This window comes from Oncorhynchus clarkii, chromosome 1, assembly GCF_045791955.1.
Source record: "Oncorhynchus clarkii lewisi isolate Uvic-CL-2024 chromosome 1, UVic_Ocla_1.0, whole genome shotgun sequence".
Taxonomy (NCBI): Eukaryota; Metazoa; Chordata; class Actinopteri; order Salmoniformes; family Salmonidae; genus Oncorhynchus; species Oncorhynchus clarkii.
The window spans coordinates 69,426,198-69,444,991 of NC_092147.1; the positions used below are offsets into that span (position 1 = coordinate 69,426,198).

Sequence of the window (18,794 nt, forward strand, 5' to 3'; positions counted from 1 at the left end):
CACCCCCACAACATGATGCTGCCACCCCTGTGCTTCACAGTTGGGATGGTGTTCTTAGGCTTGCAAGCCTCCCCCTTTTTCCTCAAAAAATTATGGCCAAACAGTTCCATTTTTGTTTCATCAGACCAGAGGACATTTTCCCCAAAAGTACGATCTTTGTCCCCATGTGCAGTTGCAAACCATAGTCTGGCTTTTCTTATGAAGGTTTTGGAGCAGTGGCTTCTTCCTTGCTGAGCGGCCTTTCAGGTTATGTCGATATAGGACTTGTTTTACTGTGGATATAGATACTTTTGCACCTGTTTCCTCCAGCATCGTCACATGGTCCTTTGTTGTTGTTCTGGGATTGATTTGCGCTTTTTGTACGAAAGTACGTTCATCTCTAGGAGACAGAACGCGTCTCCTTCCTGAGCGGTATGACGGCTGCGTGGTCCCATGGTGTTTATACTTGCGTACTATTGTTTGTACAGATGAACGTGGTACCTTCAGGCATTTGGAAATTGCTCCCAAGGATGAACCAGACTTGTGGAGGTCTACAATTCATTTTCTGAGGTCTTGGCTGATTTCTTTTGATTTCCCCATGATGTCAAGCAAAGAGGCACTGAGTTTGAAGGTAGGCCTTGAAGTACACCTCTAATTAACTCAAATTATGTCAATTAGCCTATCAGAAGCTTTAAAAGCCATGACGTTATTTTCTGGAATTTTCCAAGCTGTTTAAAGGCACAGTCAACTTAGTGTATGGACATTTCTGACCCACTGGAATTGTAATACAGTGAATTATAAGTGAAATAATCTGTCTGCAAACAATTTTTTGAGTAGAGTAGATAGATAGGTAGATAGGTAGATGTCCTAACCGATTTGTCAAAACTATAGTTTGTTAACAGGTAGTTTGTGGAGTGGTTGAAAAACGAGTTTTAACGACTCTACCTAAGTGTATGTAAACTTCCGACTTCAACTGTATCACCTCCTCTGTGCTTGCTCTTGTGTGTGTGTGTGTGTGTGTGTGTGTGTGTGTGTGTGTGTGTGTGTGTGTATCCAGGACGTGAACCAGAAGTTGCAGGAGGATAACCAAGAGCTGCGGGACCTGTGCTGTTTCCTTGATGACGACCGTCAGAAGGGCAAGCGTGTGTCTCGGGAGTGGCAGCGCCTGGGACGCTACAGCGCTGGCCTCATGAGAAAAGAGGTGTCCCTTTACCTGCACAAACTGAAGGAGCTCGAGCAGCGCCAGGGAGAGGTGATCAGAGAAAACCTGGAGCTCAAGGAGCTGTGTATCCTACTGGACGAGGAGAGGGGAGAAGGGGGAGGAGCAGTGCGGGGTGCAGGGTGCAGAAGTTCCATCGACAGCCAGAGTAGTCTGTCTCAAACTGGGGGGGCTACAACGTGCCTGCTCCGAGACGTGGGGGATGGGAGCAGCAACTCCAGCACGGGGAGCACGGACAACCCCGACCACCCCCATCAAAAGCCCCCTACCCAGGGTTCCGGGCTGGGCTCCAACCCTGGCTCTAACCATGACAAACCAGAGGGCCCAGGCCCAGAGTCTACAGGCCGTCGCCACAGCTCCACCCCAGACTACCACACCTTCCCCCAGGCCTGCAGGCCCCGCGGGGGGTCCCTCACCAGCCCTGACCCCTGGGGCCTCCGGGGACCCTGCAGCCCAGAGAAACACGGCAAATCCCCTACTAGACTGGAGGCCAAAGCTCAGTCCAAACCCAGCAGTGCTGACATGCTGGCCCAGAAACAGCTCTTGGGGGCTGGGCAAGGTCTAGGGCCAAACCAGGGTCCGGGTCAGTCAAGTCCAGACCTCTCACAGAGACACAGGGGTAATCCGGTCGTGGTTGGGGCTGGATGTGGGAGCCCTGAGGCCAAACAGGCACTGCCGGGGACACCAGAGCACCTGAGGAAGGGTCGGGTGATAGTGGGGAGCCCTGAAGTGTTACGACACCAGAACCTCCACCACAGCCCCAGTTCAGAGCACGGGAAGGGGAGGTACAGCAGCAGCCCCCCAGCAGGCAGGGAGGGGGTACAGAGGAGGACCACTGGAGACGAGTTGTCCCCTCACCACCGCAGCATCTACAACGGCATGAACGGTGCGTTTTTTGTTCAGAATAGTCATAATGTTTTATTTGATTATTTATCAGGGGAAATACTGTGTGTAGCTGAGGTGGTTCAGGGAACGATATCTGTGGGTTGAGTCTTTTCCAATAACACTGTCTGAGACATACAGTAAACACTTGTGCTAATACCTAGGCTTTAGCTGAGTGGGCTAACACAGTCTTTAGGTGTGCAGACATTATGGGTTAGCACACCCAGTAGCCTTCCAGGACCACTGTATATGACTAGAACACGCATATAAGCAGATCTAACACAATTGACTGTGTAATGTGTTTAGCAGCCAATTGGGAGGTTGGGGCTATGGCAGGTTCAGTTACTGTGGTATCACCTATGTGGTTCAGCAGCAGTTATGGTGTTAGCCAAGCAGCAGTGATGTCACCGCTCTGTGGGATTCTCTCTCTGTGGGTCACATGGGGTTGTGGTGGTGGGGGTGGTATTTGTGCGTGTGTGTGGATGGATGGATGGATGGTGGAGGGCATATGATGTAACACTCCCCAGGGTGTCTGAAGTCAACACAGGTAACACAGCTGTGTGCTTTCAGGGCCGTGATTCAGGCAACACACACACGCATACGCACACACATATGTGCCACTCAGCACAGCAGGGTCCTGTCTTCTTGGTTCATTATTATTATTAGCAGCATCTTTTAGTTATTTTTACCCACAGTTCCAAGGGCATGTGTTTGTGTGTGTGTGTGTATAAGAGTTCAGGGAGTCTACTGTCTTGGATAAACATGGAGAGGGAGTCTATCAGGAAGGGTCTCCACTTAGTTAAATATAAGGCTTTCATTTGACAGTTAAATAACATTAAATCAAATAGATTTTCTTAATAACCTTGACAAACGGTTCCTCTTTTAATAGTAAAAGTCTCTTTCATACCTAAAAAGATTTCTGGGAATCCATTTCAGTGACTGCATTGACTGAGGAACAACTGAGTATGTATTCATAGATGCTCTGTCCCTTAGTAAGTATGCATTTATTAGGGAGAAATTACGTGAGTATGTTTTTCCATTTAAGAATGTGTGTGCACATGTTTGTGTGTGTGTGTGTGTGAGAGAGAGTGTGTGTGTGTTCCTATGTTTGTATGTGTGTGTATCTGCAGCCCTGAGATCTAAAGATTAGTGTAGAGTGCTGAGTGGATCCTCTGTGTAAGGCCATGGGAATGAGTCCTGGTTGTGAGCAGTTGGCCTGATGCGTCACTTATCAGAGAAATGCAAATAGTCTCGGTAGCCATTTGATTAGCTGTTCAGGAGTCTTATGGCTTGGGGGTAGAAGCTGTTGAGAAGCCTTTTGGTCCTAGACTTGGCGCTCCGGTATCGCTTGCAGTGCGGTAGCAGAGAGAACAGTCTATCACTAAGGTGGCTGGAGTCTATGACAATTTTTAGGGCCTTCCTCTGACACACCTGGTATAGAGGTCCTGGATGGCAGGAAGCTTGGCCCCGGTGATGTGCTGCACCGTACGCGCTACCCTCTAGTGCATTGCGGTCAGAGGCAGAGCAGTTGCCATACCAGGCAGTGATGCAAAGAAATCAGGATGCTCTCGATGGTGCAGCTGTAGAACTTCTTGAGGATCTGACGACCCATGTCAAATCTTTTCAGTCTCCTGAGGGGGAATAGGCACCACACGGCCAGATCTCATCGTTGTCGGTGATCAGGCCTACAGATGTTGTGTCATCAGCAAACTTAATGATGGTGTTGGAGTCGTGCCTAGCTGTGCAGTCATGAGTGAACAGGGAGTACAGGAGGGGACTGAGCACGCACCCCTGAGGGGCCCCCGTGTTGAGGATCAGCGTAGCGGATGTGTTGTACCTACCCTTACCACCTGGGGGCGGCCCGTCAGGAAGTCCAGGATCCAGTTGCAGAGGGAGGTGTTTAGTCCCAGGGTCCTTAGCTTAGTGATGAACTTTGAGGGTACTATGGTGTTGATCGCTGAGCTGTAGTCAATGAATATAATTCTCACATAGATGTCCATGTGGGAAAGGGCAGTGTGGAGTGCAATAGAGATTGCATCATCTGTTGGGGCGGTATGCTTATTGGAGTGGGTCTAGAGTTTCTGGGATAATGGTGTTGATGTGAGCCATGACCAGCCTTTCAAAGCACTTCATGGCTACAGACGTGAGTGCTACGGGTCGGTAGTCATTTAGGCAGGTTATCTTAGTGTTCTTGGGCACAGGGACTATGGTGGTCTGCTTGAAACATGTTGGTATTACAGACTCAGACAGGGAGAGGTTGAAAATGTCAGTGAAGACACCTGCCATTTGGTCAGCGCATGCTCGGAGTACACGTCCTGGTAATCTGTCTGGCCCTGTTGACCTGTTTAAAGGTCTTACTCACACCGGCTGTGGAGAGCGTGATCAGTTGGAACAGCTGATGCTCTCATGCATGTTTCAGTGTTACTTGCCTCGAAGCCAGCATATCACCACAACACTACACTCTCATTTACATACTAGTCTACTAATTAGTAAAAACACTCTAGATACATAATGTGGACTGGGGTGATTCTGTTTTTGGGTGATGTAGTTGCTACCTTATTCAAAGATCTAAAGAAGTACTATTTAGGATCCAGTATTGATGAGAGGATTGATTATTGGAGGCACGTTGAAAGGGGATGACTTAGTAATTGAAAAGTGGGCCTGTGGTACTGTGCACAGTTTATTATAAGGCTTTAGAACACACATCACTGTCAGAACAGGGTGTATAGTACAGTATGATCAAATCATACACAGATTTTCAGATGTTATTGCAGGTGCAGAGAAATGTTTGTGTTTCTAGCTCCAACAGTGCAGTAATACCTAGCAATAATAAAATAAACAATACACACCTAATGCAGAAAAAAATTATAAAGAAATGAAGAAATATCAGAATACGCAATTTCAGAGACCGGAATATTAATATACACTGCTAAAAAAAATAAAGGGAACACCTAAACAACACAATGTAACTCCAAGTCAATCACACTTCTGTGAAATCAAACTGTCCACTTAGGAAGCAACACTGATTGACAATACATTTCACATGCTGTTGTGCAAATGGAATAGACAACAGGTGGAAATTATAGGCATTTAGCAAGACACCCCCAATAAAGGAGTGGTTCTGCAGGTGGGGACCACAGACTACTTCTCAGTTCCTATGCTTCCTGGCTGATGTTTTGGTCACTTTTGAATACTGGCGGTGCTTTCACTCTAGTGGTAGCATGAGACGGAGTCTACAACCCACACAAGTGGCTCAGGTAGTGCAGCTCATCCAGGATGGCACATCAATGCGAGATGTGGCAAAAGGTTTGCTGTGTCTGTCAGCGTAGTGTCCAGAGCATGGAGGCGCTACCAGGAGACAGGCCAGTACATCAGGACACATGGAGGAGGCCGTAGGAGGGCAACAACCCAGCAGCAGGACCGCTACCTCCGCCTTTGTGCAAGGAGGAGCAGGAGGAGCACTGCCAGAGCCCTGCAAAATGACCTCCAGCAGGTCACAAATGTGCATGTGTCTGCTCAAACGGTCAGAAACAAACTCCATGAGGGTGGTATGACGTCCACAGGTGGGGGTTGTGCTTACAGCCCAACACAGTGCAGGATGTTTGGCATTTGCCAGAGAACACCAAGATTGGCAAATTCGCCACTGGCGCCCTGTGCTCTTCACAGATGAAAGCAGGTTCACACTGAGCACATGTGACAGACGTGACAGTCTGGAGACGCCGTGGAGAACGTTCTGCTGCCTGCAACATCCTCCAGCATGACCGGTTTGGCGGTGGGTCAGTCATGGTGTGGGGTGGCATTTCTTTGGGGGGCCACACAGCCTCCATGTGCTCGCCAGAGGTAGCCTGACTGCCATTAGGTACCGAGATGAGATCCTCAGACCCCCTGTGAGACCATATGCTGGTGTGGCTCCTAATGCAAGACAATGCTAGACCTCATGTGGCTGGAGTGTGTCAGCAGTTCCTGCAAGAGGAAGGCATTGATGCTATGGACTGGCCCACCCGTTCCCCAGACCTGAATCCAATTGATCACATCTGGGACATCATGTCTCGCTCCATCCACCACAGACTGTCCAGGAGTTGGCGGATGGTTTAGTCCAGGTCTGGGAGGAGATCCCTCAGGAGACCATCCACCTCATCAGGAGCATGCCCAGGCGTTGTAGGGAGGTCATACAGGCACGTGGATGCCACACACACTACTGAGCCTTATTTTAACTTGTTTTAAGGACATTACATCAAAGATGGATCAGCCTGTAGTGTGGTTTTCCACTTTCATTTTGAGTGTGACTCCAAATCCAGACCTCCATGGGTTGATAAATTTGATTTCCATTGATAATTTTTGTGTGGTTTTGTTGTCAGCACATTCAACTATGTAAAGAAAAAATAATTTAATAATAATATTTCATTCATTCAGATCTAGGATGTGTTATTTTAGTGTTCCGTTTATTTTTTTGAGCAGTGTACAGTGCATTTGGAAAGTATTCAGATCCCTTGACTTTTTTCACATTTTGTTACATTACAGCCTTATTCTAAAATTTACTCAATAGTTTTCCCCTCTCATTAATCGACACACAATACCCCATAATGACAAACCAAAAACAGGTATTTAGAAAACGTTTTTTTAGAGAAAGTTTTTTTTTGTGTGAAAGTATTACATTTGCATAAGTATTCAGACTCTTTACTCAGTACTTTGTTGAAGCACCTTTGCCAGCGATTACAGCCTCGAGTCTTCTTGGGTATGACGCTACAAGCTTGGCACACTTGTTTTGGGGGAGTTTCTCCCATTCTTCTCTGCAGATCCTCTCAAACTCTTCTCAAGCTCTGTCAGGTTGGATGGGGAGCTTCGCTGCACAGCTATTTTCAGGTCTCTCCAGAGATGTTAGATCGGGTTTAAGTCCGGACTCTGGCTGGGCGACTCAAGGACATTCAGAGACTTGTCCCAAAGCCACTCCTGCGTTGTCTTGGCTGTGTGCTTAGGGTAATTGTCCTGTCCCGAGCACTCTGGAGCAAGTTTTCATCAAGGATTTTTCTATACTTTGCTCCGTTCATCTTTCCCTTGATCCTCACAAGTCTCCCAGTCCCTGCCTCTGAAAAATGTCCCCACAGCATGATGCTGCCACCATCATGCTTCACCGTAGGGATGGTTCCAGGTTTCCTCCAGACGTGACGCTTAGCATTCTGGCCAAAGAGTTCAATCTTGGTTTCATCAGACCAGAGAATCTTGTTTCTCATTGTCTGAGAGTCTTTAGGTGCATTTTGGCAAACTTAAAGCGGGCTGTCATGTGCCTTTTACTCAGGAGTGGCTTCCATCTGGCCACTCTACCATAAAGGCCTGATTGGTGGAGTGCTGCAGAGATGCTTGTCCTTCTGGAAGGTTTCCCCATCTCCACAAAGGGACTCTGGAGCTCTGTCAGAGTGACCATCGGGTTCTTGGTCACCTCCCTGACCAAGGCCGTTCTCCTCCAATTGCTCAGTTTGGCCGGGTGGCCAGCTCTAGGAAGAGTCTTGGTGCTTCCAAACTTCTTCAATTTGAGAATGATGGAGGCCACTGTGTTCTTGGGGACCTTCAATGCTGCAGAAATGTTTTGGTACCCTTCCCCAGATTTTTGCCTCGACACAATCCTGTCTCGGAGCTCTACGGACAATTCCTCATGGCTTGGTCTGACATGCACTGTCAGCTGTGGGACCTTATATAGACAGATGTGTGCCATCCAATCAATTGAATTTACCACAGGTGGATTCCAGTCAAGTTGTAGAAACATCTCAAGGATGATCAATGGAAACAGGATGCACCTAAGCTCAATTTCGAGTCTCATAGCAAAGGGTCTGAATACTTATGTAAATAAGGCATTTCAGTTTTTTTATTTTTAATACATTTGCAAAAATGTATACAAAGCTGTTTTTCACTTAGTCATTATGGGGTATTATGTGTAGATTGATGAGGGAAAACATATTTAATCAATTGGCTGTAACGTAACAAATTGTGGAAAAAGTCAAGGGGTCTGAATTCTTTTGAAAAGAAAATTGTAATGTAAAGTGTTGGTTCCATGTTTCATGAGCTGAAATGTTTCATGAGCTGAAATGAAAGTTCCCAGAAATGTTCAATATGCACAGAAAATATATTTCTCTCACATTTTGTGCAAAAATTTGTTTACATCCTTGTTAGTGAATATTTCTTCTTTGCCAAGATAATCCATCCACCTGACAGTTGTGGCATATCAAGAAGCTGATTAAACAGCATGATCATTACATTGGTGGACCTTGTGATGGGGACAATAAAAGGCCACTCTAAAATGTGCAATTTTGTCACACAACACAGTGCCACAGATGTCTCAAGTTTTGAGGGAGCGTACAATTGGCATGCTGACTGCAGGAAGGTCTACCAGGGCTGTTACCAGAGAATTTCATGTTAATTTCTCTACCAAAAGCTGCCTCCAACATCGTTTTAAAGAATTTGGCAGCACGTCCAGCTGGCCACACAACCACAGACCACGTGTAACCACGCCAGCCCAGGACCTTCACAACCGGCTTTAAAGTCATGTTCTCTGAACGGTCAGAGAACGATAAGAAACAATGTTCTTCTGTGGGAATTTCGGAAGTTCAGCATAATGTTTTCTACAGGCTTATACATGGTTCTATTTCATGTAAAGTTCTCAGAACGTTCAGAGAACGTTAAGTAACAACGTTCTTCTATGGGAATTTCAATACTTCAGCAAATCGTTTTCTGCAGTTTTCCTTATGGTTATATTTAAAGTCATGTTCTCAGAACATTAAGAAGACAATCCATAAAAAAACAAGAAAACATTAGTAACATTCAAAGAACGTTCTAAGAATGTTATTTAAAAACATACATTCCGTTCTCAGCGTCAACAAAACTTTCTCTATGCTGTGTGTTCAGGTGTGTTGGCCGTTCCACTAATTGGCAACACATGGTTCCTAAAGAGTGCTTGTTTTCTTTGAAATTGGGTCAGCTTTGTATGAGTAAAAAAAAAACATGGCATGCTACTTCCATTCTGGTCGTGCAGTGGACTTGGACTAATTCCATGGATAGAGAACAGAAGATCATGGTTTTGAATCTCACTGTCGCTGTGCCACAATAAAAAAAAAATGGCTTGTATGATTATTGCCTGAGCAAATTCATTTCCATGTGTCCTATCTATGCTTGGAGTTCAAAACAGTTAAACTAAACTAATCTAGCAGTGTTATTAAAAGTCTTATTGAAACATGTTCTCAGAACATTATTTAATTACCTTAAAATAACCTTGAATTTTAGTTCTCACAACATTAATAAAACCTTTCAGGGAACCATAGTAAAACGTTCTCAGGACCTCCCTGCAACTTAAAAATGTATGTTCCCAGAACAGGTAAAATTATCATGTCTGTTTTCAGAACATTTATAAAACGTTCAGTTTTAACGGTCAGAAAACGTATTGTTTCATTCCCAGAACCAATGGGTACCTAAAAATGTACGTTCCCACAATGTGCTAGCTGGGCAGACTGTATCTCATCCTCACTCTCTTCACTTCCTCCTCTCTCTCTTTCTCTTTTTCTGTTAATTCCTTTGCCTCATTCTTTCTCTCAGCCTCTCCCTCTCTCTGCTCCCTCCCTTCCTGCTGTTGAAGCTGAGTTTATTGGGAAATGAATGTCTCCGTCTAGTGCTCATTCACCCTTTTGACACCATGAGCTAACGAGTGGAGAACAGTCTACAGGAGCTGACACCGCCTAGCACTGCTCTCCCTCCCCCTTCTCCCTCTATCCTCCTGCCTCTCTCTCTCTGTTTTTTTATCCCTTTCTTTCATCCACCCTCTTGCTCCACTCACACCCATAGTCTCGCAGTCTCCAAATCACCCTACCTCTCTCTTCCTCCCAACGCCTTCTCTTTCTTCCCCTCTGCCTCCCACTCTTTCTGTCTCCATCCCTCTGTTAATGTTGCAGAACCAATTAGGCTAACACATACTGTGATCTGGTCTGTTGGTCTGAGGATTATAGGCACATAGAGGCACCAGTTATCCAGTTAACCCCTCACTGTTGGTGCTGGTGTCGTGTGTACGCCTGTGCCCTCTCGGTTCTGTGCCAGTTCTATCTTTACCTGTATCTGCTTGTGCCTTACTGGTGTTTTGCCATTGTACGTGTTTGTGACAATCCTGTTCCCTATGTCTGTGTGCAGTGTGCGCGCCTTGTGTTGTACTCTATCAAATTGAATTCAGTTTTTACTGGCATGACTGTAAAATATTTTAAATATAAATATTTTACCGGCAGTAAATAACATGGTTAATCACAGAATAATAGAGGGTAAGAAGAATGTATTAAAGTGTCACTCCACAATGATACAATAATTGACAGTACAAAATACAGTTTTTTTTTAAACCACATTGTGGACCACTCAAATAGAGTTTTGAGACACAAAAAAAATATCATAGTCCTTTGGCGTCATCTATAATACATCACCTCATATATACATTATTGGTATCAGTTATTATTCATTAGGTCATGTATACAGTGTATGCATCAACAAAAAACGAAGACTGTAGATAAAATGACATTTATGCACTTATAAATAAATGCACAATCAGCAATTAAGGAATGCTTTATCAAAATGTTCAAAAAACGTTTAAATTGCTCCCTGTCTCTATGGTTTCCATGAGCTCTAGCCTAACCCTTTCTGTGTGTCTGTTCTCTCTCTGGTCTCCCTCTGTCCTGCCTACTACTCCTCTGCTCTTCTCCTTTGCACCTGCATCTAAGTTCAGCAATGTCATGTGTCTTCCAAAGAACCAACCATACATGTACATCAGTGGAGGCTGGTTTGAGGAGCTATAGGAGTACTGTCTGATTGTAATGGCTGGAATGGAGTCGAACATGTGGTTTCCATTATGTTTGATACCGTTCCATCTATTCCATTCCAGCCATTTCAATTCTCCTAAAGCTCCTCCCACCAGCCTCCTTTGATGTACATTCAGCATGGCAGTATGTGCTGTAGTCTAAGGCATGGGTAAATCCAGGGATGAAAGTAGATTTAATTTCTTACCAGTAAGGGACTCCCTATGTGTGCAAAAAAACATTTATTATAGCCTGGGTGTAATCATAGAATCACGTATAGAATCCCTATTCATTTAATAAGATCTCTGTGGGCCTAGTAGGCCTAGTAAAGATTTTGTCACATACAGTTGAAGTCAGAAGTTTACATACACCTTAACCAAATACATTTATACTCAGTTTCACAATTCCTGACATTTAATCCTAGTAAAGATTCTGTGTCTTAGGTCAGTTAGGATCACCACTTGATTTTAAGAATGTGAAATGTCAAAATAATAGTAGAGATAATTATTTATTTCAGCTTTTATTTATTTGATCACATTCCCAGTGGGTCAGAAGTTTACATACACTCAATTAGTATTTGGTAGCACTGCCTTGAAATTGTTTAACTTGGGTCAAACATTTCAGGTAGCCTTCCACAGGCTTCCCACAATAAGTTGGGTGAATTTTGTCCCATTCCTCCTGACATAGCTGGTGTAACTGAGTCATGTTTGTTGGCCTCCTTGCTTGCACACGCTTTTTCAGTTCTGCCCACATATTTTCTATAGGATTGAGGTCAGGGCTTTGTGATGGCCACTCCAATACCTTGACTTTATTGTCCTTAAGCCATTTTGCCACAACTTTGGAAGGATGCTTTGGGTCATTGTCCATTTGGAAGACCCATTTGCGACCAAGCTTTAACTTCCTGACTGATGTCTTGAGATGTTGCTTCAATATATCCACATAATTGTCCTGCCTCATGATGCCATCTATTTTGTGTAGTGCACCAGTCCCTCCTGCAGCAAAGCACCTCCACACATGATGCTGCCACCCCTGTGCTTCACAGTTGGGATGGTGTTCTTGGCTTGCAAGCCTCCCCCTTTTTCCTCCAAACATATCGATGGTCATTATGGCCAAACAGTTCTATTTTTGTTTCATCAGACCAGAGGACATTTCTCAAAAAAGTACGATCATGTGGGATTGATTTACAATGTCCGCACCAAAGTACATTCATCTCTAGGAGACAGAACGCGTCTCCTTCCTGAGCGGTATGACGGCTGCGTGGTCCCATGGTGTTTATACTTGTGTACTATTGTTTGTACAGATGAACGTGGTACCTTCAGGCATTTGGAAATTGCTCCCAAGGATGAACCAGACTTGTAGAGGTCTACAATTTATTTTCTGAGGTCTTGGCTGATTTCTTTTGATTTTCCCATGATGTCAAGCAAAGAGGCACTGAGTTTGAAGGTAGGCATTGAAATACATCCACAGGTACACCTCCAGTTGACTCAAGTTATGTAAATTAGTCTATCAAAAGCTTCTTAAGCCATAACATAATTTTCAGAAATTTTCCAAGCTGTTTAAAGTCATAGTCAGCTTAGTGTATGTAAACTTCTGACTCACTGGAATTGTGATACATTGAATTATAAGTGAAATAATCTGTCTGTAAACAATTGTTGGAAAAATGACTTGTGTCATACACAAAGTAGATGTCCTACCCGACTTGCCAAAACTATAGTTTGTTAACAAGTAGTTTGTGGAGTGGTTGAAAACCAAGTTTTAATGACTCCAACCTAAGTGTATGTAAACTTCCGACTTCAACTTTAGCTAGTAACATGTATTATCTTTTAATGTAGAATAAACACAACCAGTGATGTTTTCATCTGATTGTTCAAACAATCACTTAAAAAAAGCGCTCCTGTAAGCTGCCCATTCATGTTCGTCCATTCACAAAATAATTCCAGCATCCAAACAGTGCACTGTGCACCCACAATTTGATGAATGGAAACAATACTTTTTTTTAGAAAACACCTAAACTTGTATTATGATGACATTCTGTGATTTTCATAAGGCCTACACACCTAGCCTGATGTCCGCGTGCGTCTTGGTATCAGCCACTCATCTCCGCCTTGGCAAAATGTAAGTGTTCTCGTCAAACCAACTCAATTTGGAGTGTATACTGTGGCTGACATGTGGTAATGTTAAATAATGTTATATATAGTTTTCTTGGCATTTTGTGTTAATTATCGTGATAGGCTCATGTTTTACCGGTACGGCGTACTCCCAATATTTATTTTGCCGGGACGCTATACCGGCTTACTTTCACCCCTGGATAAATCTTTATTATAACAGAAGAGTGGTCACCTTAACAAACTATGGTTATTAAGGCCTAGTGTGTTCAATAATTGAGAAAGCCAGTAGTCAGTAAACATTTCAGAAAGGTAAGAGTTTCTATCAACCAGTTTGTAATGCATTGTAGATGCTTTATGGACATCAGTTGGCCCAGGTCAGACAATCACTTTGTTCCTTCAGAGAGGGTGGTGAGGTAACCAGCTCCATACTAACCTCGCTAAGACTGCTTCTAGGGGGCTTCAACCTTGATCCTAGTGAAAAAACATATACCGGTGTTATGGATGTCTGTGTTTGAATTTACGTTTGTGTGTGTGTGTGTGTAACTGCACAGTGCATACCACCTGACAGGGTCCCCTTGAAACTGCCCTCTACCCTAGCACGCGCGCGCGCCACACACACACACACACACACACACACACACACACACACACACACACACACACACACACACACACACACACACACACACACACACACACACACACACACACACAGGCTGTGATCTGGACTACCTTGAATAAGCACCTTCCAAACACAATATCATAATAAGTGTCTCTTCTTTGTCCCCTTCGATTAGCATCATGGCTCTTGCTTGTTATCCACTATTAGTATAGCATCATAACGTTCCTATTTATTCACTATGTAGAGTCTGGGTATAGTTTTCTTGGTGCTTAATTTTGTTATGTTCCTTCCCTAGAGGTGTTAACCTTGGACTAAGGACACAGAAAAACACAACTGATCTCAAAGAAAACAATGCAATATTGGATTTATCTCGGGGACATGATGCACTGCATTTGATTTCTGTTTAGTGTGACAACACACAACAATACATATCAACACACAGGTGTAAAATGGACACAACTGTATTGGTATGTCAATGTAACAACAACATATCAATATATCAAAGTCAATGATCTGCTACAGCCCTAGAGTAGTACTATATACTAGAGGTCGACCGATTAATCGGAATGGCCGATTAATTAGGGCCAATTTCAAGTTTTCATAACAATCGGAAATCTGTATTTTTGGACACCGATTTGGCCGATTTAAAAAAAAATATATATATTTTTTTTTACACATTTATTTAATCTTTATTTAACTAGGCAAGTCAGTTAAGAACACATTCTTACTTTCAATGATGGCCTAGGAACGGTGGGTTAACTGCCTCGTTCAGGGGCAGAACGACAGATTTTCACCTTGTCAACTCGGGGAACCAAATGTTGCAACCTTACAGTTAACTAGTCCAACGCTATAACCACCTGCCTCTCGTTGCACTCCACAAGGAGACTGCCTGTTAAGCCAAGGTAAGTTGTTGTCGTTGTGTTCCTGGTTCGAGCCCAGGGAGGAGCGAGGAGAGGGGCGGAAGCTATACTGTTACACTGGCAATACTAAAGTGCCTATAAGAACATCCAATAGTCAAAGGTTAATGAAATACAAATGATATAGAGGGAAATAGTCCTATAATTCCTAAAATAACTACAACCTAAAACCTCTTACCTGGGAATATTGAAGACTCATGTTAAAAGGAACCACCAGCTTTCATATGTTCTCATGTTCTGAGCAAGGAACTTAAACGTTGGCTTTCTTACATGGCACATATTGCACTTTTACTCTCTTCTCCAACACTTTGTTTTTGCATTATTTAAACCAAATTGAACATGTTTCATTATTTATTTGAGGCTAAATAGATTTTATTGATGTATTATATTAAGTTAAAATAAGTGTTCATTCAGTATTGTTGTAATTGTCATTATTACAAATACATTTAAAAAAATCGTCCGATTAATCGGTATCTGCTTTTTTGGTCCTCCAATAATCGGTATCGGCGTTGATAGATCATAATCGGTCGACCTCTACTATATACAGTCCCTTCAGAAAGTATTCAGACCCCTTGACTTTTTCCACATTTTGTTACGTTACAGCCTTACTCTAAATGTACTAAATTGTTTTTTTCCCTCATCAATTTTAACACAATACCCCATAATAACAAAGCAAAAACTGTTTTTTAGAATTATTTGCTAATTTAAAAAAAAATATATATATATATTTTATATTTTATATATTTTAAATATATAAATACAGACCCTTTACTCAGTACTTTGTTGAAGCACCTTTGGCAGCAATTACAGCATCGAGTCTTTTTGGGTATGACGCTACAAGCTTGGCACATCTGTGTTTGGGGAGTTTCTCCCATTCTTCTCTGCAGATCCTCTCATGCTCTTGTCAGGTTGGATGGGGAACGTTGCTGCACATCTATTTTTAGGTCTCTCCAGAGATGTTCGATCGCGGTCAAGTCCGAGCTCTAGCTGGGCCACTCAAGGACATTCAGAGACTTGTCCCGAAGCCACTCCTGCATTGTCTTGGCTGTGTGCTTAGGGTCGTTGTCCTGTTGGAAGGTGAACCTTCGCCCCAGTCTGAGGTCCTGAGCGCTCTTGAGCAGCTTTTCATCAATGATCTCTCTGTACTTTGCTCCGTTCATCCTTGCCTCGATCCTGACTAGTCTTCCAGCCCCTGCCTCTGCAAAACATCCCCACAGCATGATGCTGCCACCACCATGCTTCACCGTAGGGATGGTTACAGGTTTCCTCCAGATGTGACGCTTAGCATTCAGGCCAAAGAGTTCAATCTTGGTTTCATCAGACCAGAGAATCTTGTTTCTCATGGTCTGAGAGTCTTTAGGTGCTTTTTGGCAAATTCCACTCGGGCTGTCATGTGCCTTTTTACTGAAGAGTGGCTTCTGTCTGGCCACTCTACCGTAAAGGCCTGATTGATGGAGTGCTGCAGAGATGGTTGTCCTTCTGGAAAGTTCTCCCATTCACAGAGGAACTCTAGAGCTCTGTCAGAGTGACCATCAGGTTCTTGTCACCTCCCTGACCAAGGCCCTTCTCCCCCAATTGCTCAGTTTGGCCAGGTGGCCAGCTCTAGGAAGAGTCTTGGTGGTTCCAAACTTCTTTCATTTAAGAATGATTGAGGCCACTGTGTTCTTGGGGACCTTCAATGCTGCAGACATTTTTTGTCTACGGACAATTCCTTCGACCTCATGGCTTGGTTCTTGCTCTGACATGCACTCTCAACTGTGGGACCTTATATAGACAGGTGTGTGCCTTTCCAAATCATGCCCAATCAATTGAATGTACCACCAGTGGACTCTATTCCATTGTAGAAACATCTCAAGGATGATCAATGGAAACTGGATGCACGAGAGCTCAATTTCGAGTCTCATGACAAAGGGTCTGAATAGTTATGTAAATAAGGTATTTCATATATTTAAAAAAACATTTTTTTTCTACAAACCTGTTTTTGTTTTGTCATTATGGGGTATTGTGTGTATATTTCTGAGAAAATAATAACATTTAATCCATTTTAGAATAAGGCTGTAATGCACATATGTCAGAGTCAAGGCCCGCGGGCCACATCCGGCCCGCAAGAAGGTTTTTTACGGCCCCTGGGATGATCTTGATTTATTATTAGAACCGGCCCGCAGCAAGCCGGCAGCCCGCAGATCTTTTACACGCACCAATACTACATTTCCCACAATGCAAAGGTGACGCACCGAGCAGTAGGCTGCTTCATTTCAATATTTATTGGCACAGCAGTCGTCAGCATCACAGTAAAATTAACTTTCAGATACCCATCAAAAATGGCAAAACGGAAGGTGGATACTGAGAACCGGGGGTTTCAAACAAGGTGGGAGTCGGAGTATATGTTCACGAAGGTAGCTGGAAAACCTGTGTGTCTTCTGTGTGGAGAAAGTGTGGCGGTACTGAAAGAGTATAATCTGAGACGACATTATGAAACGAAACACGCGGACAAAAACAAGAATATGGACATGGAACAAAGGCTACAAAAGGCAGAGGAATTAAAACGAGGCCTCAAATCTCGACAGGCTCTGTTCAAAAAAGCCAAATCACAAGGCCAGGCTGCTGTCAAGGCCAGTTTTATTTTGGCAGAAGAGATCGCTAAATCAGCCCGGCCATTTACGGAGGGGGATTTCATCAAAAACTGCATGATTAAAGTTTGTGACGAAGTTTGCCCAGAAAAAAGGCAACTCTTTTTAAATGTGAGTCTGAGCAGAAACACCATTGCCGAGAGAGTAGACCAGTTGTCCATCAATCTAAAAGAGCAGCTTGTGAAAAAGGGAAAAGATTTTATTGCATATTCCTTGGCTGTGGATGAGAGCACCGACATTTCTGACATTGCCCAGTTGTCAATTTTCATCCGCGGAGTGGACTCCAACCTAAGCGTGACAGAGGAGTTTTTGGCTTTACGTCCTATGCATGGCACAACTACGGGGCATGATTTGTATGAAGAGGTGTCAAGATGTGTAAATGAGATGGAGCTGCCTTGGGAAAAACTCGTGGGTTTGACAACCGACGGAGCACCTGCGATGTGTGGACACAGGAGCGGACTGGTGGCGAAGATACGGGAAAAGATGCAAGAGGAAAACGCGACAGGTGAGCTGACAGCTTATCATTGTATCATACACCAGGAAGCGTTGTGCGGTAAAGCCTTGAAAATGGAGCATGTAATGAGCATCATCACGCGCACAGTTAACTTTATCAGAGCCAAAGGTTTGAATCACCGCCAGTTCAAGGCATTTCTGACGGAGTTAGAAACGGAGCATGGTGATTTGCCTTATCACACAGAGGTGCGATGGCTAAGCCAGGGAAAGGTGCTTCAAAGATGTTTCGAGCTTCGTGAGGAGATTTGTCTGTTCTTGGACAGCAAAGGGAAAGACACAACACAACTCCGAGACGAAATGTTTCTGTGTGAAATGGCTTTTCTGTGTGACATTACGAGTCATCTGAATGCAATAAACTTGCAGCTGCAGGGTCGGGATCGTGTCATCTCTGATATGTACAGTACAGTGAAGGCATTTAAAACCAAACTGACTCTGTGGGAGACGCAGATGCGGAAAGAAAATTTGAGCCACTTTCCCAGCTGCCAGACCATGAAAGAGAAGCTCTCTACCAGTGCGTTCCCGAGCACACAGTTGGCTGATAAAATAGGTATGCTTGCCGCTGACTTTCGACGCCGATTTGCTGACTTTGAAGCACAAAAAAGCAGGTTGGAACTGCTCGGTAACCCATTTGCTGTTGACGTGGAAAGCTCACCACCAAACCTCCAAATGGAGTTGATTGACCTCCAATGCAATGATGCACTGAGGGCAAAATATGCGGCAGTGGGTGCTGCGGAGTTCGCCCGTTTCCTCCCCGGCACAATGCCCCAGCTGCGCATCCAGGCTGCTCAAACGTTGTCTATGTTTGGCAGCACATACCTGTGTGAACAACTGTTTTCTTTGATGAACCTGAACAAAACATCACACAGAAGTCGACTTACTGCTGAACACCTCCACTCAATTCTGAGGATTTCTTCAGCTCAGAGCCTTACCCCGAACATTGATGAACTTGTGGAAAAGATGGGACACCACCAAGTATCACCCTCAACCTCAAACAAGTGAACATTACTGTGCAATCACATATTTAGAGTTTTTACTCAGTTCAAGTTTAAAAGTTAAAATTTAATATTTGTTTTCACTGCATGTTACTTCTCCTTAAACAAAGTGTTGT

The 18,794-nt window shown here is 43.9% G+C and overlaps 1 protein-coding gene across 2 annotated transcripts in view; it reads left to right on the forward strand.

The window, feature by feature from the left end:
- Positions 1–18,794, forward strand: part of LOC139417168 (coiled-coil domain containing 85A) — a 43,142-nt gene that overhangs the window by 1,575 nt on the left and 22,773 nt on the right. For both annotated transcript variants that reach the window (XM_071166412.1, XM_071166420.1), the window contains exon 2: positions 1,037–2,084. In XM_071166412.1, the coding sequence (XP_071022513.1) occupies positions 1,037–2,084 (1,048 nt within the window). The remainder of the gene's footprint in view (positions 1–1,036; positions 2,085–18,794) is intronic.